The following is a 26629-nucleotide window of genomic DNA, read 5'->3' on the forward strand; positions in this document are numbered from 1 at the left end:
TTCCGATATTTCGCTACTTTATAGAGGGAAAAACATAAACAATTCTGAAACTATATTTAAAATACTTTAAAATTCATGAAGTTTTTGAATTTTTTTAAAAATATTTGAGTTCGAAATTGGAAAATATAAAAAATAGGCCTCAAATAAAACAATTTTTTTAATTGTCGAACATAAGTTTGAATTTTCTAATGTAAATGCCCATATCATACAAACAGTGTTGTGAAACGTAAAACAATTGTATTCGCATATAGAGTAACCGGTTTTGTAAAACCGCAACAAAAGTCTAATAATATAGCACTAACAACGTGAAATTAGTATTTTTTTAAAAAATAAACAAAAAATATGGATAATTCAGAAAATAACGGAGAATTAATAGAGGATGTTTTTACCACAAGTGAAAAATCGTTAACTGATGATGAAAAACAAAAACTTACTGAACAAAATAAAAGATTGATACCCGAATTTAAAGCGCGTCAACTAGAAGCTCAGGCACAAAAACATTGGGATCTTTTCTATAAGCGTAATGAGACACGATTCTTCAAGGATAGAAGATGGACAACACGAGAATTTCAAGAACTAATACAGGAAGGGCAAATTAACGAATCCACACAGGAATTTCGGAAACTTTTAGAAGTGGGCTGTGGTGTTGGCAACTTTGTGTACCCACTAATGGAAGAACTCGAATCGTTGGGTCAGCTAAATAACTATTTCTATGCCTGTGATTTTTCACCACGTGCCGTAGAGTTTGTACGTTCCAATCCCAAATATGATGAAAATAAAATTAAAGCTTTCCAGTGTGACATTACAACGGATAGCATACATGGAAATATACCAGCAGACAGTTTGGACATAATATCCATGATTTTTGTGTTATCTGCAATATCACCGGATAAATTTGATGGTGTGATTAAAAATTTGCACAAAGTTCTGAAATCTGGAGGTATTGTACTTTTCAGAGATTATGGTCGTTATGATATGGCTCAGTTAAGATTTAAATCGGGACATAAAATTGCCGACAACTTTTATATGCGTCAGGATGGCACCAGAAGTTATTACTTTGCCGAACAGGAATTGGCTAAACTGTTTGAGGAGAACGGTTTTGAAATTCTTAGCAATTCTTATGTACATCGTCGTACTTTGAATGTAAAAGAGGGTATAGATGTTCCTAGAATATTTTTACAGGGTAAATTTAGGAAATTGTAATTTTTGTGTTAAATGATATGTGACAATTGAAATAAATGTTTTTTTAAAGTACCTACTAAATTTAATTTTTTAATTGAAGGGCTTAGTACAATAACTCAGTAAGCCTCAATAATAAAATATATACTGAGAAAATTGACTTGTAATAATCTTATAAGGAATAGTTCTATTAGAGGATATCTAAAACAAAGTGTGTACCACTATTTCAACATAAAGAAGTGGCTTATCAAGTTGTTGCCTAAATTTTATTGAAGATTTTTTTTTATGTAAAATATTTTTTTCTGAGTGCAATTTTAATTATATTTGGTCTTAGGGCTTGATTCTGAATAAATAAAATAAATATGTAAATTTAAATAAAACAATATACTTGGTACATTTTTTTAAAAGGCTTTCGAGGTTTTGCAGCAAAAATAATGTTAAAATTTCAAATTCAATATAAAATGTCTTATATTTTTTTTTTCTTAAAAATTCGAATTAATTTCGTTTTAAGTTGCCTCTATTTGTTATAGATTTAATGATAAATTATTGCAATTTGCCTTAAGTATTTGCTTCTCTTACAAAATTTGATCAACCTTTTAGAGTATAAATTCTAAATGCAAATTTCTTTTGCATTTTTCTGTTAATACTATCTGATGTTAAAAATATCTTAAAAATCGCCATCAATTTCATCAATATTTATAATTAGTTATTAAGTTAAATATGTCAAATTCCAAACTTGAGATTCTTTTTGAAATTTTTCGTGAAATGAAAGTTAATTTTGAAAAGAAATTTCTTGTGTTGTTGCCATAGAACCTTTTACTAACAGCAAGAACATGATAAGCCACAAGAAATTTAATTAAAAAAAATTATAACTCGCATGTGATAGTTGTCTAACATTGTTTTATCACATAGAATCAACCCAATTATGAAAAAAAAATTCCCCGCGAGTTTTTTCTCATTGAATTCTTTCTTTCAAGAGGTCATTGGTGTGGTTATTATACCCTTCACCATGAGTGGCAAGGGCATATATATTCCGAATACTTATAGATAGCGGAGTCGATATAGCCGTGTCCGCCTGTATGTTGAAATCAACTCTCGTAGCCGCCAAATCTATATATATAAAAATGGATGTTTGTATGTGTGTATGTATGTTCCGAATGAACTCAAAAACGGCTGGACCGATTTTGATGAAATTTTCAGGGAATCTTCAGAATAGTCTAGCGGGTAACACTGTAAGGTCAGATTTTTGATTTTCGGTCTGTGGGCGGAGGGGCGTGGCATTATCAAATTTTTACATTATACCGCTAATGCCATCTATATATATAAAAAACGGCTCCACCGCTTTTGATGAAATTTTCAGGGAATCTTCAGAATATCCCAGCGGGTAACACTGTATAGTCAGATTTTTGATATTCGGTCTGTGGGCGGAGGGGTGTGTAAAAATCTAATTTTTACATTATACCGCTAATGCCCTTCTATATCTATCTTCTTCTATATATATAAAAATGGATGTTTGTATGTGTGTATGTATGTATGTATGTTCCGAATGAACTCAAAAACGGCTGGACCGATTTTGATGAAATTTTCAGGGAATCTTCAGAATAGTCTAGCGGGTAACACTGTAAGGTCAGATTTTTGATTTTCGGTCTGTGGGGGGAGGGGCGTGGCATTATCAAATTTTTACATTATACCGCTAATGCCATCTATATATATAAAAAACGGCTCCACCGATTTTGATGAAATTTTCAGGGAATCTTCAGAATATCCCAGCGGGTAACACTGTATAGTCAGATTTTTGATATTCGGTCTGTGGGCGGAGGGGTGTGTAAAAATCTAATTTTTACATTATACCGCTAATGCCCTATATTTCATAAAAATGGATGTGTGTATATATGTTCCGTATGGACTCAAAAATGGCTGGACCTATTTTGATGATATTTTCACGGTGTCTTCAGAAAAGCCTATTAGGTAACAGTGTAAAGTCAGATTTTAATTTTCTGTCTGTAATAAACAATTTGGTTTGCTTATAGGGTCATGAATAAGATATTTCCATACTGAATTTTTGAATTCATTAGAACCAGCCGAAATGCGACTACATGTATTAACATTGAAGGTTGATTCACCGACACTGTATATTAAAATCGAGATCGATATGCAATATAAAACAGATGTTTTCTAAAGGCCAGCAACGGGTTCAGCTAGTAATTTATATAATTGATTCATACATCAATATAATCGCTACAGACCCGGTTCGGTTGCTATTTAAAATCGACACACAAATGGGTGATATATAAGAAAAAAAACCACGACAAGTCTTAATATAGACAATATGGATATCTTTTTCTAATGATAGATATTTTAAAGACCTTTGCAACGACGTATATAACGCAATTGTAAGTAGGACCTACAATGGGTCAAAATCGGGAAAAAAATTTGTAATCTGTTTTTTTTTCACCAAATTTTTTTCATTAGTAAATAAAAAAATTTTATCAAAAATTCGTTTTCTCCAAAAATTGTTTTCAATATTTTTCTAAAAGTATACTTTTAAAAAACATTTTTTTAAAAAAAAAAAATTATCAAAAATTATATATCCTTGACCAAAGTATACTTTGGTCAAGGATATATAAGATTCAGTGCAGCCGAATATAGCACTATTTCTTATTTTAATTGATTTTCTTAAGAGTGTATAAAAATACATGTTGATTACATTTCAATTAACTGAAAAAGAATCGCCACAATATATAAACCGCACTAAAAATTTTAATAAAATTAGTTTTAAATGATAAATACTTGAAAGTACATAAGAAGTCTAGAGTTTTGTTTTTATTATTTTCAAAAAATTTGAAATAAACTTAATATTGTATGTATTCCTAAAATAAAAACGTCTTCTTCATCTCTCTATCTAAATAATGTTTTTAATATATTGTATTTATTATCTTTTGCAATTATTTTATGGTTTTAATTGAATATATGTATATAGTGTTTCCTTTATTGTTTATATGTAATAGTTTATTTTCAATTTTTCTTTTTGTTTTTTAATTGATAATAACATGAGTTTTCTTATTTTTTTTTTTGTAATTTATTTTAATTAACATTCAATAAATACATTTATGATGTTCATAAGTTTGTTTTAAATTATTATTATTTCACACAAGTGTATACCTATGTATATAAATTTTGTTTTATTTATACACATATAGTACATGTATTAAAGAAATGATAACTATAGTTTTAACTGGCTAAAGGGACAGGGTTAACAAACTTCACAATCAGTAATATGCTATTCAATTGCAATTTTAGCTTTAAATTTACACATTTTAATTTTACTATTAGTAGAGAACGGTATTTAAAAAAAGGTTGAAAAATTTTGAATTCATAATTCAAATTTGAAAAATATTATATGCAGTAATAAAATCTAAAATTGCAATATTAAAGATAAAATTGTGTTTTATACTAATCGCAATTGGCATTTATTTTAATTTGAAATTTTAATCGGTCCTTAATTAAATAATACAATATTGATATTGGTGTAAAGTTAGCACTTTCCTAAAGACTACAAAAAGGATGCAATGAATAGTTTTTATAACTAAATTATAAAAACATCATTTACATTCAAATTGTGGTCTAATTTGCTATTGCAGATGATCAGTTTTTTTTTCAGTAATTCGAACACTGTACATATAATTTAATATTTATTTAAAAAGTTATATTTAATAACACATTTTACAATAATTTGTTAAAAATTATATCTTAAATAATTTAAAATTAGAAAATAAAACATAACAATAAAATACTTAATTATGTCTCACAAAATTCCTATTTAAATAGAAGATTAAAAAAACAATTAAATATGTACATATACATATTTATGACAATTTGTTATTAAAGTGAAGATAATAATTAAATTGTAATGTATTTTTTATTAAATTTTTATTTATTTTTGTTAATCAAAAAAAAAAAAAAAGAAAAAGAAGTTTTAAATATTACACCTAAATAACAGTAAAGTGATAGGTAGATATATAGATTGATAGTTAGATATTAAACCGAAAAGTGTAGAAAAAACATAGAAGCTATTTAAGCAAAAAAAGTAAATTATAAAGTTTATATATGTAGGTATGTGTTTTTTTTTTAAATTTAACACAAATTTTGCTTGTTTTAACATAACGCAAATATTTAGTAAATATGTATGCTGTTTAATTATTTTGTTTAGTTATACATTTAAATTAAGTTCAACAATCTCAGTTTATCAACAAGTATTTTTTGTTTATTTTTTCTTTAGTTAAAAATAAAAGATTTAATTATAAAATGCACATACAAATGTATGGAATACCTCGTAACTCATTGGCACACTAGAACAAAAAGTGCTTTAATCTTAACATACATACATACAACATATATATCTATGAAAATATGTGTATGCATATAAACAAAAATATAAACATATAAAACAACACCTCACCTCCTTCACCCTTAGAACAAAAATGTTTAACAAAAAACAAAAAACTAAAAAAAAAAAATAGTCTTGTTTGTACCAATGATCATCATCAAATAAGAGATAATTTTGTATGTATGCTATTAAACAGGTGAAATTAGATTTTAACCATAATATAAGTAGCCTAGGCCACTGGAAGCCTTAGAAAAGCACTAATCCACAAGTGTATCATTCGTTTTTACCCCCACAATACCGGGCGTTGCACTAAGTGGTGGCAGTTCGATACTGCTATCGAAACTTTTTGTAGTTAACAGGTCACTGCTAGTTAAAGAGGTGGTAGTTGTTGTACTATTATTATTGCTATTATTGGTTAGACCACCGACGACACTTCCTCCACCACCTAGACCTCCACTAACGTTTGTACCTGTTACAAGAGCACCACCATTCAAATCACTGTCAATGCTAAAACTACCACTACCGCTTTCGTTGGCCAATAGCGATTGCATTGGTAACATTTCCATGGTATCTAATGATTCGTAAGTTTTGCCTTTTACCGGACCCGGACTCTTCTCAAACTCCGACGAAGAGCTCTCCATTTGCAGTTGCATAAGGGAATTACGTTGCATATGTTTATCTAATTTTCGTTGCGGTGGTTTAGTACTACTATCTATATTATTTATGGCTGTGTTGCCGTTTGTTTGATGAGCACCTGTTGTAGAATCGCTAACATCCTTGTCCTTATCCTTCTCCTTGCCTTTGGATTTCTTGAAACCTGCTATTAAGGCTTTATGAGCTTGGGCCTTGATGCCCTCCATGCTGGGTCTTATTATGGAATTTCGTGAACCCTGGCCCGATTCCTTGCCCTCTTTAGCATTTTGTGTTTGTTCGGCAGTTTCTTCAGTAACACTGGCCAGCTGTTGAGTCGCCTGTGGCATTGTTAGATCTTGCACTTGGATGGGTATGTCATCAGGTAATTTTTTCGTACGGAATGATGCATTTGTTATCATTGATTTTGAGACAGCGGTGGTTACAGTATTGGTGGATGGTGTTAGAGCTACACTCAGGCCCATGGGACCATCACTCGGCTGGCCAGAGGGATTGGCATGCAGAGAGTTGCGTACCGCACTCGTGATTAGAATTAATTCTGTGTACATTTCAAAGCATGCTCTATTATGAATGTCTTCCAGTGTTTGGATGGCCACAGTACCAAAACCATTGAACATGGCAAAGTAAATGGCATGCACTAATTCCACAAGGAATGCTGAGGATAATGGAATGCGCGGAATCATTGATTTGGGCATTAGTGAAGGATCCGAGCTAAACGCAAAAAGAATAACGTTTTAAGAGTAATCAGTAAAACTTGCAAAGCTTATTCTGCACCTTGATTTGTCTATGATTATTTGAGATAATAAAAGGAATGACTTTTGTTAAGTTCTTTCATTTTTTAAAATCCAACAAATATATATCGAGGAACTATATATTTAATACCCTCTAACTTAAACAAGCCCACATCTGAGTTGAATTTTAAAAGAAAAATTTTATTTTTTGTAATTTTTTTAAAATTTTTGTAATTTCTCTATCTGAAACAAATATATTTCTGAGTGAATAATTATTTTTAATTCTATTATTTTGTCTAATTTGGACATGCTGATTACGAATCTGACCAAATATTATAAATAAACAAAAACGTTTTCGATAAATCACCCATTTTATGTTTTTATATGACTAATTTGGACATGCTGATTACGAATCTGACCAAATATTATAAATAAACAAAAACGTTTTCGATAAATCACCCATTTTATGTTTTTATATACATATATGACCCGTAAAGAATATTGTATAAAGTTCCGAATTAAAATTAAAGTTATATTGAAAAGAAATCCTTATATTCTTAACCACTTTAAAGAACTCCAAATAAATGTAATAATTTACAAAGTTTAATACCATTTTTTCTACGATAATTTGAACCAGACAAAATCCATAAAAGCTTAAATGAACTTAAAACTTTGATTTTACTATGTTAATTATTTTTAATAAATTTAATTAATTAAGATATTACATATCTACCTATTAAATTGTTGTATTCCTTAAATAATGGGAATAAAACATGCTAAAATTGACAGATGTCAGAAATTAAATCTAATTAAAATTTATTTTAAAAATACTGTAGAAGAAACAATTTAAATTTCCTTATGAATAAGCTAAATAAAAAGTTGGTTTGCTCTTCTGAAAATTTGTGTTTTCTAAGATAGAGGATTTTGAATATAGTCCCTCGATATGTAGTAATTAAATTTCTTAAACACGAAAAACCAAAAGTATTTTTTTGCAATCAATCAAAAATGCCAATAATTATCGATTGAATCGTCTTATTAACCTCATTATATTTACTTACCCATATGAGATCCTATGAGCATGAGTTGACTTCGTATTAAATCCTTCTGCCACTAACTGTGAAGACACTCGACACAAGTGTATAAGTGCAGATTTTTGTGTTAAACTAACTTGTTGATTGTAACAAAACAATAATGCGGTCATTATCCTCAGACGATTTTGGGCTGTAATCGCTTCAATGCGTGGATGTGGACCCCACTTTACCTCGCGATTACAATTCTCTTCCCAACGCCGTAGATCAGTTAGCGGTAAATTCTTTTCTTCGTGGTACACTGAGGCTTGGGCTAAAATAGGCATACGAAATTGCACCACCCGTTCACCGCCCTCTTCCGTAGACACTTCGCCATTGTAAATGCAGATTAAAAGTGTTTCCAAACTACGTACTCCCTTTTTATCACCACCAGCAACGGCATGCAGGTACGTATAGATTAGAACAGGTATAAATTGTAATGGGAACTTTTGTAATGATTTTTCCGTGCTGCGATAGAAGGCCAACAACTGTTGACAGATATCGTGAACTAATGATTCATGCCGTTGACGATCATGCAAAATGGTAAAAATCGCTTCAGCTATTTCCGAGTCACTGTCATGTTCATTGGCAAATTCTTTAACCTCTGAAGGTTGACCCTGTATGCGTTGAAAATCCGTCAACCAATCTTGGACTATTGATTCTGCCATTACTCAGCACTCGAACACTTTCAATTATTTTAAACAATCTCTGCTGTTCAACAACAACAGTAAATAGAGGCAGTTTGGTTGACAACAAATTTAACTACGTTTTTTTTAGCAATAAAAATTAAATTTTCTACTTTTTCACTCGTAATTAATCACAAAAATTTTTAAAATTTCTTTGGCTGCTTAAGAAAAAAATATAGTTGTTTTGACGTAATGTTATGTTTTCTTCTCTCTCTTCACTTGTTTCGATGTGTCAAAGATTAAAGGGTAAATAAACTGTGGTGGTAATTTAGCGATTTCCCCGTCAAAACTGGTGTTTTTGTTCATATTGAACCCAACTAAAAAATAAATATTATGTAGCTTATTTTTATATTTGTTAATATTGTACAATAAATATATATACTCTCTGGTTTCAATAATACATATATTTTGCAAAATTTTCAGTTCATTGAAAATACATTAATATTGGAAAATTCTGTATGTATGTCATTACAGTAATTTCCTGCAGAAACTGATGTATTTCGACGTCTGCATTATCATTTTAGCTTACTATGTATTTATTTCATAGATACGATAATCATATTTACTGAAAACTCTATGATATATCGCTAAATATTCAAATCACTGTGGCCTATACTAAACTAGTGGTTATTAACGAATGTCAAACTCTATATATAAAAAATAAAATAATTCGCCTTGCAACTACCTAAATTCGCCTTGCAACTAAATTCGTTTAGATTCAAACAAAATTTTTATATATAAAATAATGTAGCTATTTATCATCCAATTTTTAATTTAAAATTTGAGTTTGCTTTTTTCAGCTAATCACACATTCAGCGGGTTTTGATGAAACAAGTTACGAACACTGCATATAAACGAACAAGGTGTGTTTAAGTTGGAATTTCTTTAGATATGAGTCACCCAGCTACAGGGCATTAACAACTCGGTACTTATAAGGTTCCTGATGTTCAGGGATGGAAAATAGAAGTTTACTGTATTCAATATTTTTTAAAATACATTTTAATTTAAACCTTTTTATCATCGTTACCGCAATGCTACCGTTACCGAAAACCTGCAATTAGCGTTACAGCTAAACTACCGTTACCGATATAATAGTAAATACCGTAACCTCAAAACACTGTAACCGCTATTCTGTAAAAAATTTTAAATTATGACAATACAAATTTTTTATTTCAATTGAGTTTATTGAAATCTACATATGTAATTTAAGTTTTTTTTTATTTTTTAAAGATTATTTTTATCTCTTGTAATATTTAGTAACCATTTAAGACAGACCGTTACCGAAATTAACATGTTAATTCTTAACGTATATAAATTAAAATTTGTATGAAATTGTCTGTGAGCGTTAGCAAAAAATCACATCTAGTAGTATTATTTAAAATCAAAGTAGGCTACCGTTATCCCTAAAACACACTTTCAGCTCAACTACCGTTACCGCTAAGCTATCGAAATAACTACAATTGCCGTTGGCGCTAATATATTTCAAAATAAAATAATTTATAACATAAAACTTATTTTTAGTTTTTGTAAATTTTATTAATATTTAATTTAATTGTGGCTGTAATTACTTTAATTACCGCTAAGCTGCCGTTACCGAAATAACTGCAATAATTTTGAACATTAAAAATTACCACTAAAACATATATTTTATCAACATTTCCAACCCTGAAAAGTTGTGTGGTGAATTAATTGTCATTTTGACATTCGTGTTCTATATTCGTTTTGTGCGGTACACCAACACTAATCACACGTCGAAGTTTTTCATCTTTTTTCGGTGCTTTTCTCTTGTAGAGTGAAATTGCATTTAATTAATTTTTATATTTGTTTTACTCCTTTTATTTCTATCTTATAAGTTGAATTAAAAAGACAGTGAAAATGTCTACAAGAACAAATACCATTCAGCACAATACCAGTGGTAGTGCCAAGTCTTCATCAATCAAGGAAATTTGCAATAGAGCTTTAACAGCAAAATCTGAATGGCCGGATAAGGTGAGAAGTAAATTTCGATAAAAAAAAACTAAATAGTGAGTGAGCAACACGAAAACATGCTGGTGCCATTTATTTATTTAGTTGAACAAATAAATGGTTAAATTGGGCAATAATAGATAATGAAGCAGTGTGCAGTTTAACTATGTAATTTCCAATTGGAATACTAGTGATAGGAGTTTATCAATTATTGATATACATATATAAAATAGATCTACATCTTAAAACCACATAACGGTTATGAATAAAATATGTATTAAAATTTATTTCTTTTTCATTCTAGGATGAATTTTTGGATGTTATCTATTGGTCACGTCAGATTTTTGGCATCATTTTAGGAGTAATCTGGGGCATCGTACCACTCAAAGGTTTTTTGGGTTTAGTTTTGTAAGTACATACTTTTGGATTAAATTTTGTGTGAAACTTTAAATCACCAGTAACGTTTATCTTTTAGATTTGCCGGTATCAGTTGTGGTGTCGTTTACTTATATGCCATTAATTTTCAAAATATTGACGAGGAAGCTTATGGAGGTGCATGGGAATTGATCAAAGAAGGATTTATGACATCGTTTGCCGGTTTTCTAGTAACGTGGATAATTTTTTATACCGGCCTTCATTACGATGTCATAATGGAAGCCAAAGGACGTTAGTCTATATATTACGAAGCAAACAACTAATAAAACAAGCAATTTACAAACATAGATGAATACCTATAAATATTAGATAATATAAATTGATCCTGATTCTTCTTTTGTCCATTTAAAGCAAACGAATGATTCCTTACGCAACAAAGAAATTAACTTTAAAGTTTAAACAAACAAAAAACCAAATTTTTCATAAAATGTATAATTTATGCTAAATTATTTTATTTTTGTATCATACACTTGTTTCTTAATTTGTAAGCATTTTAGCTTGTTTATTTGTATTTGTTTCTTTTTTGTCTAAGAACTACAAATTCCTCTTCTAATATAGCCAATATATAAATACTTACTACTCCACTTGAGAAATTCTTTATTTTTCTATGAAAAATTTGGAAGAAATAAAATTGTTTATTTTAAAATAAAAAAACTATTCGTTGTTTCAATTGTTCGGATTTATATTTTTATATTATTCACTTTGAATTCACAAAAAAACTAAAAATTATTATTTAAAAAAACAAAAAAAAATTTAATCACTAATGTTCCATGGCTACTTCCTGTGTTACACTATTATTGGCATTACCATTTTGTGTGGAACCATTTTGATTTAAAACAAAATTATCAGGAATTTGTCCACTTTGCAAAATTTGTGACAATCGTTCCACTTCTTGCAAGGAACTGGCACGTTTAATTGCCTCTCTTATACGTTGCAAATCTTCCGGATTGGCAAACCTGCCTCCCGCACTACCCGCCGATTTACCCGATGCCTCAGCGAGAGCTGCAGCCGCTGCACTTAATTTCGATTTTTTAGCTATTTCTTTTAGTATTTCCTTTCCTTGTTTTGAACGGAAGAATTCTTGTGCAGTTTTGCGATCTTTTTGTTTAATTTTCCTAAAATCCAGTAAACGCAAATGGGGAAATTTATAAGACATATATTCTCTGTAGTAAGGTTTGGTAGACACTGGATTCATAAGCAAACACAAAGTCTCTAAATGTGTTAGCTGTGCCAGAGGCTCCAAATCGCCCAATTCTTGCAAATTGTTACCGCTTAAAATCACCGAATTTAGGTTAGGCACACACTCCTGCAAGTCTTCGCCAATTCTGAGTACACGGTTGTTATTTAGTAATAAACACTTTAGACGGGGTAAATATGGTAGGCCATCTAATTTCCTGAGATCGTTGTCGGACAAATCTATTGTGTCAAATTGGTCAAGCGTGGCTCCCAAGTTTTCAATTTGTGGAATTTTATAGCCGCGTAAATCTAATTCACGTTCTCGACACGGATTAATAAACTGCATAGACTGATTTATGAGTTCGGGCGTTAGTTTTACCATTTTGGTAGATAGTTATAGAATATTTTACAACAAATTATAACTTTATTGAAAAATTGTACAATTTTTAAGAAAAACAGCGTTCTTTTACTTCTTCTTGCTAAAAACCACTCACTGGGAATTGATAAGCTGTCAAATGAAGGTGACAACTTCTGTTCATAAACCCGGTAAATGTGGTTAAAATCGCTGAATTTGTTTTTAATTTTATTTTTACCGATAATTGTTTAATTTAACCGATATGGCTTTCAGAATCCGAGTATATTAGTTAATGTGTTTTGCACATTCGCCTTCACAAACATTTTTTAGTGTTTTTCTCAATGTGTAATTTATACAGTTGGCCAAGGCGAATTCATATAAGTGTGGTGGTAGTTCCATAAAAACAACAACTGGGCTTTGCAAATTGCAAAAACAGCTAATTGGTTATATGAAAATTTATTTACAAGGTGACAACAGTGGCGAATTGAAATAAATACAGGCCAATTCACATATTTTTTATATATGGAGTTTGACATAAATGCGTTCGGGCGAATATTTTTTACATGTGTAGTTTGACATTTATGCGAGCTATTTCAATAATCAGCTGTGCTCCCGATGACACCTTATTAAATATGAGTAAGGATATATTAAAAAAAACTGTCTTTGATAATCGCTAGAACCGAATAAGCGAACTTTTTTGAATAAGCTGTTTGAGACGCCGCCGAAAATGCGGCTTTTGTCGATTAAAATTCTTGGCCGACTTTATTTTTTTTCTTAAATCCCTAAACAAATAAAATAGTAAATAACTATTTCCTAAAATAATTATTCGATCCCAAATATGCAAAACTATTAATCACCCTTATCGTGGTTGGCGTAAACGTTTTACGCCTACGACTGTTTCGTACTAGATTAAAGATAAAATGCAAACTGTTTCTTTAATCTAGTACGAAACTGTCGTAGGCGTATGACGTTTACGCCAACCACGATAAGGGTGAATAATTATCTTGAAAAGTCTAAACCGCTGCCGACTATTTTATTTCAACTTTGCCCTCTGTTCCATACATAAAAATAATTCGAAACTCATGTGCTAGTTAAGCTCTATATATAAAAACTAAAAAATTTTAATAATTTTTCTTTACGTTCCTATTTTTTACTTGGACAAATAAAACAAATTTTACGTTATTTTTTCTTTCTTTTTTATTGTTTATTTCTAATTTTCTGTTTCGAAAAATTTCAAAAATGTTACATTTTGTTGTGTATTTTTTTTTATTTGGGAGTGTGCTGCTTTTATTATCTTAATTATCGTTTAATTTTAAATTTATCGATTTTGTTTGTTTTGTTAGTCTGAAAATTGTCAAGTCGTTGAAATTTGTTTATGTTATATTTTCACAACTGGTGGGGGCAGTTCTTTAATTCATTGAAATTACATTCATTTAAGTGTTGTTTTTTTTTCAAAATTCATAATTTTTTTTATATTAATTTTCTCGTAATATGGTAATTTTGTATGTTAAATTTATTTGAATCGATCTTATAGTTTTCGTTTTTAATGGTAAAAGAAGAAAATTCGTTTATTCTTTACTAAATACTTGCTCATTAATATTTTATTTTGTGCTACAAAAAGAAAAACTAAGTTCTCATTAAAATTTTATGTTAAATTTGGTGTCTTTTTGTTTTTAAAAAAAAATCTTAACTTTTTATTAATGATTGCAAAATCTACTACTACTGTTGTGATAAAATGTGTATAAATAAAACTTTCATTAATTAACCAATATTTAATGGAATTTGAATACTTTTATGTAAAATGAGAAGAGATTATTATTTTTTTGTTTAAATTTGTGGGTTCTTTTGGATTTTGAAAACATTTAAACAAATGCGGAAGAATGGTGTTAATAATTTAGTTTTTCTTACTTTCACATACTAGTTATTCCATGATTTCAAACTTAAAAATAATCTAGAGCTGGATACTTTACTACATAGTCAGTTTTTTAAGTTTATGTTAGAAAAATTTGGAGTTTGTAAACGTTTTCATATAAATTATGACAAAAATTATGAATTTTGATTCGCATTAATATAAAAAACAAGTTATTGGAAAACATTGGCACTTAATTAGAATTTGAAATTAAAAAAATAGCAAAAGAATAATTATATTTTAATATCAGTTATTTATGTATGTATGGGTTGGTTTTTATATTTGTTTTTCTTATTTTTTTTTTCAATAATTATAATAATTAAAAATATAAAGACTTATAGACAATGTACATAAAGATATATATTTTAATATAAAAAAAATACGACGAGGGTAGGGGAAGATGTATAAATTATAGTATAAAAATATGTTCGTTTGTTTCTTTTAAATCTATATGTATGTATGTATATTGTTTTGTTTAAATACATTTTATAAATAATATATTACAAAAATAATAATGGAATACTTTATTTTACTTAAATTATTTAAAAAAAAACATTGTAATAAATATTACACGCCAGTTAAGAATTAATAAAAAAAAATATATAAAATTGCACTGTTTTGGAAAACACATTTTGTTAAAGCAAAAGTAATTGAAGATTAAACCAAAATTTAAGGCGTTTATTTTGTAAAAAATATTTATTGTTTTTTGTTTGTTTATTTTGGTTTTAGGGAGATTGTTTTATAATTGTTGGGTTTTATAAATCAACGACATCCTCTTTGGTATATTGTGTATCTCTAAAAGTCCGTCGTAGAGAGGATCGTTGTAGGCCTTCAACTAATGTCTCCTATAAAATAGAAATTCATATAATACAAAGTGAAATTAAAGTGATGTTATTCATTGTAAAAAGTTAAAGTTTATTTTTATAAAAAAAAATAAAAATAATATAAACATTAGACAATATGACATGCAGCTGTATTTTGTTAATATGAATTATTATGTAAATTTAGTTTTTAACACAAAATTTTAAAATCACAAAAACAATTAAAAATACATTAATTAAACACAAAATACTTAAATAAACACAAACGATTATGTCTAATAAGATTAAATAAAATTGTAACTTTTTGAAAAAATGTCTAATAAATATTTTCTTTCATTTTGTGCTGTAAATTAAACACAATTTAGGTTTAGAAAGAAGTAAAAAATTAAGTTAATTTACTTTAAATTAATAATTTATATGGGAAAGTACTTCCAATTATTATTATTTATGCAGAGTTTCGAATTAATTCAATGTAAGCTTAAGTCAGAAAAAATCAATTCATAAAACCATTCCCAGTTTAAAAAATTATTTAGCTTCATTCAAAGGCTTTTATTTGAATAGAATTCATTCATTATTGAAATAATAAATGACAGTTCTCATACAAAAAAATGTTAATTGGAGGTTTATCATATGTATATACTTTATGGGGTGCAAATAAAAATATAGAAATTACAATCGGAATACAAATTTATATATACCCTTAACACTGATAAAGTCAATTTTAACTTAAGACTTTTGAGGAAAATTTAATCATTAAATAGATTTTATTAAGCTACTTTGTAATGGATTTGAATTAAAGAAAAATTAATGGATTTAATAAGGAATTAATTTTCAAATTATTCACTACGTTATCCATACACTTTCTCAGTTCTACAAACAGATAATCAGTTGGCAAAGAAGCATTACGTTTGAAAAACCGATTTTTATTTACTCAACTCAAGCTACGGCAAAAAAATTCGGTCATAAAGAATGAATCAAATTGAAATTTTATGTTCTTAAAGGAATTATTAAGGTACATAACATTACAACTTTTGATTGTAATGCTAAATTTTTTTATCTACAATCTGATTTGAAAAATGTCTGTTTCGAAACTAACTTCGCATGTTTTACAGATTTAACATAGTTGAAATTCTTAAGTTTTTTAATTAAACAATAGAATTTATTGACCGATTAAAACTACGAATGTTTCAATATCGATCAAATGCCACTATTAAATTAGAAACCTTCTTTTAAAATGCTGGTAAAATTCTTAAGACAATTTATTCGAAAAAATGTACTGGTTTTTGGTTTAATTTAGATTATTCCCGTGAATTCCCGGGAATGAAAAGAAATAAGGAACCCTAGTAGTAAGAGGAATGGTTAAGAGGACAAATTTAATTTGATATCGAAAATTTAACTAAGAATTAACTTTTTATGAAACATTTATATTTACTTTCGTTTATGCTACTGATTTCTTAATCATTTTTTAAAGAATTTAAATGATGAAACAATAAAACTTTATAGATTTATAAAAGTTACAAAATTATTTAAAATAAAAGAAAATTAAAGTCAGATAAACAATTTTAAAACACATTAAAGCTTTGTTTTTACTTATTAAATTAAATTTTGTAAATATTTAACACAAATAATAGTAATAATAATGACGATGTCGATTAATTACTAACTATAGAGGGGGGTAGGAGAAGGGTAGACAAAACATGTTCATGTGCCAGGACAATCAATATGTTAAACATAGTAGGAAGGCCAAAAATTATATGAGAATTTTAAGGCAAATTTTCCAAACAATGAAAATTTCGTTTAATTTTTGTTTTTAAAGCATTATATGAAAAGCCCAGTTGAATGTATGATGCATTTATGAAATAGTAGTAAGTAGCAATAATGTTGTTCTGATAGAGTAGAGTGATTATTGTTGTCAAACCTCAAACATTGTTGATATTTCTTTGCCCGCGATACGTTTTACAGCAGCTGAGGAGGATGTTACGATTTTGTCGTTGGCATCATCATGACGATTATCATTGTTAAAGAAATCGCTTAGCGCTAACTTTTTACTATTGCGTATGTTTAAAACTTCATTTGTACCATTCTCAGTTATAATTGTTTTACTTAAGGTTTCATTGGTCTCGCTATTTATACAACTGGTGGTTACAATTTTCGCATGAGTTTCGTTGGTAGTCGACGACGACGAAGATGATGATATTATTGTCGTTGACGATGTCAGCGAGGAGGTTTTGTTGTTATTGATAGTACTGTTGTTGTGGTGGTTGCTTATTTTAGATATGGCCGACGATGAGGACGATGTTAGTAACGAACGTGGTAATACTTGAGGTTTTAAAGGTAAATCTAAGGTTGATGATTTGTATTTGTAATTAATTACAAAATTAAAAAATAAAATAAAAAAAACAAAATAAAAAATTGTGTTAAAATTAAAATATTTATGTAAAAAATAAAATATGGATACACAAATTAATTGTGCAGTGTGTGAAATGAATTTTTGTATTCATAGTGTTAATATGTGGTTGGGGAAATTATTTGTAATTCTTTGTATGTTTTTTTTATATTGTGATACAAGGTATTTTCACTTTTTGGATATTTTCTATAAAAACACAGTTATAGATAAAACTAAATGGGCATTTGGTTAAAAATCTGAAACTTTTCATTGCTACCTAAACCCACGACTTTTTTTATACTAAGGTTGGCGCAGAATGACCTATATATTTTGAATTCCTTATAATTTTTTTAATAATTACTTTTTCTTTTTTTCCAGCATTTTGTTAAAAATTTCGGGTGTCACCGAAATCCCAATAATAGCTCATTCTGCGCCACCCAACCGTTCGATTTTTCAAACTAAAACAAACCGTTTAACCGGTTTAAAATTTTGAATACTCTACGCCTAATAATACAAAAAATACTGCAGATAAGAAAATTATTTTTCTAAAAGATATCTTCAGGTACTCAAAAAAAATTAAGCTACAAACTAATAATATTTTAAAGGTAACAAAGAAACACCTAAAACATTTCTTTAAATTCATCTAACTAAATAATAAATATCTATTAATTTTGTGTAACATTCAAATAGTAAACAACTAAAATATATTCAATTATTTACACAACATACCTAAACGGTTTAGACCTGCTGCAAGTTCTCTAACCGATTTCTTTTCCAAGGCAGCACCTAAAACAACGAAAACAAAGAAAATCAAAATTAAAATTCTCTTCAATCAATCCACAAATATATAGAAATATACAAATGTTAGTATAAACCTACCGGGTGTTATGCCTACAATACTACCACCACCAGAACCACCTTGAGCTATAGCTATGCCTGGACTTATGCCCACAATAGAACCACCACTTTGACCAAAGGGCACAACTTCAACGTCTAGAAATTAGTTTGAAGTAATAACAAATATGAAACTTATACTATAGATTAATTGTTTATTAAATTTAATAATGACAACTACCTTCGTCCAGTTTTTCTGGTGTAGTTTTAGTAGAGTCTGTTGAGTTTTGAGACTGCTTTGGTTCATTACCCACCACAGACCAGGGTCGTGGTTTTTGCAAAACAATGGGAGTGCGCAAAATTCCATTGCCAGTCTTAACAATAACACTTGTGGACTCCGTGTGACTTTTTATGGAATCGGTGCTGGGCGAACGAGTTTTATCTTCACGCCCCGAAGAAGCTTTTAGTAAACGTTCAGCTGGATGGGGCAAAGAGTCCATGCCATCGCCGCCAGCTCCACCACTTTCGGTGCGCATTTTAACCAGAGGCGATTTGCGGCCCACTAAGGGCGAATACTTTTCTAAATTGTCTGTTGATCGGGAACGTGTAGCCCAGGCAGCACCTCTCAACAGCGGTGAATTACGTTCCAGTTTAATGGGTTTACGTTCCTCTAGAATAGGTGTGGTTTCTTCTGAGGTCATTTGATCGTTACCGTTGCGACTCATCGTCGGACTATCGACAAATGACAGGGAGCTGCATTCCTCTGATGTGGGTGATACTAAGGGTGTAAGGGTTGTTGGAGTTACCGAACCAGGTCGAAAGAATTGATCTAGACCCTCACCGATTTCTTTAGTTCCGCCACTCTCCATGCCGACCAAAGGTCGTGTAGGTGCACGTGTCTTGGCCCGTTTCGGACGCCCTTTGACTAGATGCTGCAGTTGAAACGAAGCACTTGGCAGCTCTGTTATAGAATCACAACACTCATCGCCGCCTCCATCGTCCAAAGCCATTCTACTATCGCCCGTACCATTATCACCATTCACCGACGAATCACGTCTCGACATCTGCGATGTGGAGCGATGCGATGACGGCGACTCTAGCAAATCTGGTATATGACCCAAACTTAGATTTTCCACCACCGACTGGGGGCGCACCTTGCGTTGCGCTATCGAACGTCTTTTGGTGGGCATATGTGGTGTTGCCTAAATTTTGTACATACATATTTTAAAAAGTATTAATATTCTTCTTTATACAAATTCAAAGTTATATTTCGTAGATGAAAGTAGATGAAGAAGAATTTATTTCAAATTTAATGAAAATGCATGCATTAAAAATAAACCATAATGATTTATGAATTGATGGATGGGGCTTAATGCAAGATATGTATAACAATGCAATTTGATAAATGTAAATAAATAAACAATTATGTATGTGTGTAAAAAGAAAATAATAAAATGTTTTAATACTAAAAAGGAATTCTAGTGGATGCTTTAAAACAATTCAACCAAAACCTACAAATTGTTGTAAACAAAAAAAAACTAAAATAATAATATTATAAAAATTAGACTCAAGCATATTTATACAAGGTATAGAGGGATTTTAATTATTTTAAATCAATGATGAAGAATTTACTCAGCACACAGTGTTTGCTTTTAGTCATTTACAAAATAGATTTGAATTGAAGAAAAACTTACATCATTCAATACATTATGAAAGCCATTTTGTAATGGATTTGGATTAAAGGAAATTTGAATGATAGTTAAGGAAGTAATACTATAAATAATGAATTCACAGTAGAATGAATTCAATGCATTTAAAGTACAAATGTATTAATTCGTAATGATTTTTTTCTTTTTTTTTAAACAAACACAAAGATCAACAGCGAAGCGTATTACTTGTTTGTAGATACACCCAGAGTCTTTGGCGGGAATCGAACCCGCAGCCCTCAGATGGATAGACCAGCCTAAGAATTAATTTTTTGGAATCTTTCACAGAACTTATCTGTATTTGTTAAAAAGTTTGCTAATTTGCAAGGGTTAAAAATGGTGACCTTTAGTATTCATTTAAAAGGAGCCATGAAAATCTGCATAATTTCCACAACTAGATCTAGAATACATGTCGTTCAAGCGTCTAATGATTTTTTTTGTAATATTCTAGTTTTAGAGTAGAGGTTCGTTGCAAATGTCTTTTATTAACTTGATCTGATAAAATATTCCATCATTGATTTAAAATATATTAAGATAAAAAAAAGTAATAAATTATTTCATATTTTATACATAAATTGATAGATAGATAAATGAATAATGATGCTTTGTTTTTCTTTTGTTTACCAAGACAAACTACTTACAAGGTTGAGATATTCCAATTTCTGTGGTTTTTTTTAAATATTTTTGAAAACATTTTTGTATAGTGTGTATAAAATTTGAATTTTGTTTAAAAAATTTTAAATTTTATGTAGCGGATGAATAATGATTTTGGTTTTAATTTTGTTTGTTTTTTTTTTGTTACGTTGTGAAAAGAGAAGGGGGAAAGACACATATTATAAAATAAATGAATATGTATGTAATGTTTTTCTTTTCAATAATAAATATCAATAAAAAATAATACAAAAAAAACTTAATAATATATAAATGTATGTATTTTTTTTAAAACAACATTTAAATTCACTAAGTGCATTCAATATTGATTTCCTTTTTGGTGGAATATGAAAATTTACACATGTCCAATTGAGTATTATTTTTCTAAGTGTATGTATATAATGATGGTATGTATGTTTCTTTCTTCCATGACTAAATGACAATAACTCTCTAAGAATGTATTTTATGTACTTATAAATAATGTTGCATGATATTTTTAATGTTTTTAATGTACGAGTATGTTTTCTTTTTTATTTTATGTATGAAGAACTATTTAGTATGTTTATGTGTTTGTTTAAATAAAGTAAATTATTGTAACCACATTGGTGGTTTTGAATCAACACTTACGGTGGGTGATTCTAGTCCAAGTTTGGGTAGAATGGAACCACGACCTGGTCGTATGATCATGCCATCGGTGTCCTATAAAGATATTAAATAAAAAATGTTGTTAATTAGTTGTATTTTATCAAACATTATATAAATTTGCATAATTATTGTGATTTTTGTATGTGTTTATAATCATTCCTAATAATAAATACGTTATCGAACCAAATGAAATTCATTATTATTTTCTGTTTTTGTTTTTGTTGCAGCTGTGACGTAAAAGCCTAGTTGTAATTATTTGCAAAACTTTGCATGTACGTAGTATGTATTTTGTTTTTTAATAATTCACCTCTTTAAATCAGGAACAGAGACTCGCGCACTTAATTTATTGTGGTTAACCATATTTCATCAACATTTTCAAAATATTTTGCATGAAAATCTATATTTATATGTCTATTATTGCTAATAACAACAATACCCCATAGATCTTTGGACATATCTCGAATACTACGATCTGAAAATGACTATAGCGGCGTTCACTATTAAGTGCGAATGGTCTTGCATCATTGCAAATTCAAAATTGTATAGGTTTTTGTATCAAATGAAAGATTTTTCTCACGCGTTTGACTTTTTCGCCCACACAATTTTCGCTGAGTTTTAGGCTATTGTGTGATTTAATTTTTTTTTTAGTTTTATGTGATGTTTTTGAGCTTGTCTTGTATGTTTAGGGATGTCACATAATTCTATTTCGATCAAAAGTGAAATTATTTTTGTATTTTGATTTTTCACAAAAATTAAAAATAAAATATATCTGCGAATTAACAGAATTAATTGGAATCTAATGAAAGTAGAATAAAATCTAATGGAAATTGAAGCCACTCCGATAAAAATGGGTGACAGGCCTGTATATAACCAAAATTAGAAATCGAGTCAGTTTATCTCTTTATATTAAAATTTTAATGGATTTTTTTTTATTTGTATCCAATTACATTTTAAAACCAAAGAAATTTTTCTTAAAATTTAATAATTTGTTCTAGGCGGGAGTTTTTGGGATCCCGGGAAAATTTCAAAATTAATCCCCATTTCCCGGGAAAAGAAAAACACTACTTGCTATACATAGTTAGTAACAGTTGTTACCAGTGAATGTTGAAACATATGAAAGATCGACTTTAATTGCTTCAATGAATCGTCACTGTGAAGCAGTAATAAAAAACAAGGGATATTTAAAAAAATAGTGAGTCACTAAATGATACAATTTGTATTAATATGTATAACAATTTCATAAGAATTTGTTTGGATTTTGAGCTATTAAAGTCAGAAAAAAACTTATACACACAATTCCATCCAAAAGTTATCCTTGGTCCAACAAATTATTATTGTACCCTTCGTCATGAGTAAGTTAGTCATCCCGTTTGTAATTTCTACATTTTTCATTTGCGACCCCACAAATTATATATATTCTGGATCGTTATAGATAGCGAAGTCGGTATAGAAATGTCAGTCTGTTGAAATCAACTTTCCGTATCCCCCAAATAACTGACATACATGATTCATATATGTATTAATATATCGGGAATTCTTCCGGCCAACAAAATCGGCCCATAAATGGCTGAGATATAAGGAAAAAACCGGGACAACCTCGATTTTTGCCCTATTTTCTATATCTGGATTAGTAAGGCGTTAATATAGACAATATGGATATCTAATGATAGATATTTCAAAGTCCATTGCAACGATGTATATAAGGCTATAGTAAGTTGGACCTACAATGGGTCAAAATAGGGAAAAATATTTTTTAACCCGAATTTTTTTTTCATCAACAAATTTGTTTTGCTTAATTCTTTATCCAAATTTTTTTTTTTTAAATTAAAAAAAAAATTTCGATAAAACTTTTTAAAAAAAAAATAAAAAACAATTTGGGAAAAAAGAAGGTATATACGATTTAAAAATATGACATAAATTATTTTTTCTAAATCATTAATTTTTAACTGTTATTTCGGTTGTTGTTGTTGTAGCAGCAGCGGTTGCTGAGTTGACAGCCCTTGGCCGAGTGAGCACGGCCATTCCGGTGCGTAGAACCGGTTGTCGTGGGAATGTTATTTCGGTCAAAATGGACAGCGAAAAAAGTACGTGAACAAATTAAAAAAATTCAATATATTTTCAAAAAATTCAATATAGACTTTCAAAAAAAATAGCAAAAGATCTGAAGGTTCATCGTCACATTGTTTCCAAAGTTATTAAACAGTATAAGGAAATTGAAAGAAAACTATACAAAAAAGTCCTTGAGTGGTATTCAAACAATAATGTCAATTTTGTACCAGGGGAAGCGAATTCACCCAACTATCCAGAGCTTCGGCCTGTGGAAAAGTATTGGGCTCTTATAAAAAAAGAATTAAAGATCACAGGAAAGGTATGCCAGGACATGTCCGATATTAAGCGTAAGTGGACCTCAAGTTCAAAAAGGTAACGGAAGCAACTAAAAATCTTAAATGGGAGGATTTCCGGAAAAAGTAGATAAATTTATAAATACCGAGTAATATGCCAATATTCTAATATTTAATGAATTTGTACAATATTTGAATAAATTTACATACATATTTTATAGAATTTTTATATTGAACGGTTTAGGTTTTATTTAACTTAATACAAGTATTAGTTTTTCTGGCGCACTCTTTAAATCTTAAATAAAATCACATTGACTCTGTAGTGTTTTTGAGTAATAAGTTGAAAAAAAAAATCGGAACTAATATATATTTTTTATAAATATAACAAATAAGATGAAATAATGTATACTTCATTCTAAGCTAAAGGTTAAAAAAAGGTGTCAAAATTAATGACACCGCAAAAATAAAACACTACTTCAAAAGAATAATTAACAATATTTAGCATAAAAAATCTAAAACTAAACGAAAAACAAAACCTGATATGCCAGTTAGATTTGGAACAGCAGTATAAAAGTGTGTATACAAACATCTTCATTAAAAATTCTACTATAAATAAAAATGATTAGAAAATGAAACACAAATATATATATATATTTGTTTTGATATTGATAAAAAAATATATCATGTTCAAAGATAAGAACACAAAAATATTTAGCTTACGTAAAATACAAGGCAGATGAAAAAAATGTGTGTAAATAAATAACAAAAATAATTATTTACTAAACGAGTAAGACTTTAAAAAAATGTAAATAATTACCAGGGAAATTAAAAACATATACAAGTAAATGGAATAAGAAAACTGATGTACTTGTATAAAGATAATGATTAAAACTTATTAAATAAATATTTAACCTTTAAAACACAATGTATGTAAGAGCATCTAGCTGAAATTAGCTGAAATACATATAACAAACAATATTACACTTACATGACTCGATTGACTGCGTACAATATCTGGTGTTTGTGGTTCATCCAACATAACGGAGGGTGAATCGGCTATACCTAAACCACGACGATAACGGGTTAAAGCCTCTAAAACTTCATCTGTAGCACGATCGGAAATGGCAGCTGCCAATGATTGTTCAATTTCACTAGAATTCAAGATTAAAATACATTAAATGAATCACTTAGTTACATACTTTAAACAAAGCATACAATTAGCTTAATACAAAAAAATTTATTAATAAGAAATTACTTTTTAAGATTAAACTTGATTTTTAAATCTTCATCATCGTCATCAACATCTTTTTCTTGAAGATGTAAAAACTTTTGAAAATTTCCATTTCGCTGCTGTATTTTACAATTATCTTGCTTATTTATTTTTAAAACTTCTGTATCTGTAGCTTTGAACTTGGTTTGAAAATCTTCGTTTTGTTGCAGATTTAAAAACTCTTGAAAATGTTGATTTTGTTGTTTTATAACAAAATTTTCCTGAATATTTTCTTGAAAATCTTGCTGATGTTTGGGTTTAATTTCTATTTGAACATTTTGGTTTAGTAATAATTTTTCGGTTAAATCGTTTTCGGTTTTATTGTTATTTTTTAAAATCACAGTATTGAAATCATCACTTTCGGGTGCTATTTCATAGGTGGACGAACCAAAGCAACAGCAAATGGCTTTACTAAAACGACCCATTTTTGTAATCAATCTCGACTTTGTTAGAATTGTGTAAAATAATTAATATTTTTCCGATTTTTTTCGTTATACTGAATGTTAATTTTTTAACTAGCGTTTAATTAACGATGCCATTTGAGTTTGTTTTGTATTGAAAGACTGATTGTGCAAAAATATGCGTTGTTTAATTCTCGTATGCACAGCCATACTTTTGCTTAAAAAGACAGTTTTTTGTGTGCCTTTTTGTATTGTATATTGTTTGTTTTTATTAAATACTGAGAGTTTGGAAATACTATTTTTTTTTGGTTGATTAACTCTCAGTAAAGTTTATAAAAGAATGAATTCATTTTAAAGAAAATTTACGTTTAAATTTTACGAACAATGTAGGCCTACAAGGCGTCAATTGTTGCTGGTAAGGCACATTAGTGCCATTGAGTTGAAACCAAATTTCGGCCGGATCATTGTCCTCCATATTTTCAAACAAAAAATTATTGATCATGGTGCGGTGAAGATCTCCATTGAACCTAATCCGAGTTCCGGCTATATTTTTGAAGAAATAAGGGACGCCGATGCCACCAGTGTGTAAACCGCACCAAACGGTGAATTTTTTGGATGCAATGAAGTCTGTTGTGTATTGGTCTCACTCCAAATTTGTTTATTAAGAAATCCGTTAAGCCAAAAATGAACCTCATCGCTGAACACGATTTAATTACTTCTCAACTCTGGCTCTACTATGTGCAACAGTTTACAATAATCTTATCAATTAAAAAGAGAAAAACTGTCAGAGAAACAAAAACAACTAAAAAACCAACTCACACCGTATTCGTATAAAAAAAAACATATGAAATTTTCGTATATCAATATGGTGAGTTAGTTTATTACATTGAATAAAAAGTGGACAAATTAAACAACAACAAAAAAACCCAACAAAAATGCATATACACTGACTAAATGTATGCATATATTTAAATTGTTTACTTTCTCTCAAACCAATAACTTTATGAATCATTTCGTATGAAGTGTGATTGA

General features: G+C 29.1%; 5 protein-coding genes across 12 annotated transcripts in view; 2 read left to right on the top strand and 3 right to left on the bottom strand.

Moving 5' to 3' along the window:
* Positions 1-315: 315 nt before the first annotated feature.
* On the top strand, positions 316-1259 carry LOC135960414 (tRNA N(3)-methylcytidine methyltransferase METTL6). Its single transcript, XM_065511704.1, has one exon. The coding sequence runs from the start codon at positions 343-345 to the stop codon at positions 1201-1203; it is 861 nt and encodes a 286-aa protein (XP_065367776.1). The 5' UTR covers positions 316-342; the 3' UTR covers positions 1204-1259.
* Positions 1260-5297: 4038 nt separating this feature from the next.
* Hyccin (hyccin) lies at positions 5298-8976 on the bottom strand. The gene is made up of 2 exons (XM_065512335.1): positions 8007-8976; positions 5298-6928 (listed from the first exon to the last, which is right to left on the bottom strand). The coding sequence occupies exons 1-2, from the start codon at positions 8681-8683 to the stop codon at positions 5824-5826; spliced, it is 1782 nt and encodes a 593-aa protein (XP_065368407.1). The 5' UTR covers positions 8684-8976; the 3' UTR covers positions 5298-5823.
* Positions 8977-10416: 1440 nt separating this feature from the next.
* On the top strand, positions 10417-11755 carry LOC135960749 (GEL complex subunit OPTI). 2 transcript variants are annotated; one of them, XM_065512120.1, is made up of 4 exons: positions 10454-10475; positions 10555-10690; positions 10971-11074; positions 11142-11755. In XM_065512120.1, the coding sequence occupies exons 2-4, from the start codon at positions 10577-10579 to the stop codon at positions 11335-11337; spliced, it is 414 nt and encodes a 137-aa protein (XP_065368192.1). In that variant the 5' UTR covers positions 10454-10475; positions 10555-10576; the 3' UTR covers positions 11338-11755. The 2 variants fall into 2 exon arrangements, with proteins under 2 accessions (XP_065368191.1, XP_065368192.1); XM_065512119.1 differs by having other exon boundaries at positions 10417-10690.
* A 7-nt stretch (positions 11756-11762) lies between these two features.
* Positions 11763-12718, bottom strand: U2A (small nuclear ribonucleoprotein polypeptide A'-like U2A). The gene has a single exon (XM_065512118.1). It carries the CDS (start codon positions 12657-12659, stop codon positions 11862-11864), a length of 798 nt encoding a protein of 265 aa, XP_065368190.1. The 5' UTR covers positions 12660-12718; the 3' UTR covers positions 11763-11861.
* A 2500-nt stretch (positions 12719-15218) lies between these two features.
* LRR (Leucine-rich repeat) overlaps positions 15219-26629 on the bottom strand; it is a 105806-nt gene continuing 94395 nt past the window's right edge. For 3 of the 7 annotated variants that reach the window (XM_065510907.1, XM_065510906.1, XM_065510905.1), the window contains 7 exons: positions 24915-25077; positions 21567-21638; positions 18824-19784; positions 18628-18741; positions 18478-18534; positions 17281-17702; positions 15219-15386 (listed from right to left, as the gene is read on the bottom strand). In XM_065510907.1, coding sequence (XP_065366979.1) covers positions 15297-15386; positions 17281-17702; positions 18478-18534; positions 18628-18741; positions 18824-19784; positions 21567-21638; positions 24915-25077 — 1879 coding nt within the window. In that variant the 3' untranslated portion in view covers positions 15219-15296. The remainder of the gene's footprint in view (positions 15387-17280; positions 17703-18477; positions 18535-18627; positions 18742-18823; positions 19785-21566; positions 21639-24914; positions 25078-26629) is intronic. The other 4 variants (XM_065510908.1, XM_065510910.1, XM_065510909.1 and 1 more) reach the window with 4 other exon arrangements.

This window comes from Calliphora vicina, chromosome 5 (assembly GCF_958450345.1).
Source record: "Calliphora vicina chromosome 5, idCalVici1.1, whole genome shotgun sequence".
Taxonomy (NCBI): Eukaryota; Metazoa; Arthropoda; class Insecta; order Diptera; family Calliphoridae; genus Calliphora; species Calliphora vicina.

Excerpts from the sequence above, each read along its gene's own strand:
- Hyccin (XM_065512335.1), bottom strand. The coding sequence starts at position 8,683 with ATGGCAGAATCAATAGTCCAAGATTGGTTGACGGATTTTCAACGCATA. Across the intron at positions 6,929-8,006 it reads GCTCATAGGATCTCATATGG|CTCGGATCCTTCACTAATGC; the intron begins GTAAGTAAATAT and ends TTTTGCGTTTAG.
- LOC135960414 (XM_065511704.1), top strand. The coding sequence starts at position 343 with ATGGATAATTCAGAAAATAACGGAGAATTAATAGAGGATGTTTTTACC.
- U2A (XM_065512118.1), bottom strand. The coding sequence starts at position 12,659 with ATGGTAAAACTAACGCCCGAACTCATAAATCAGTCTATGCAGTTTATT.
- LOC135960749 (XM_065512119.1), top strand. The coding sequence starts at position 10,577 with ATGTCTACAAGAACAAATACCATTCAGCACAATACCAGTGGTAGTGCC. Across the intron at positions 10,691-10,970 it reads AATCTGAATGGCCGGATAAG|GATGAATTTTTGGATGTTAT; the intron begins GTGAGAAGTAAA and ends TTTTCATTCTAG. Across the intron at positions 11,075-11,141 it reads GGTTTTTTGGGTTTAGTTTT|ATTTGCCGGTATCAGTTGTG; the intron begins GTAAGTACATAC and ends TTTATCTTTTAG.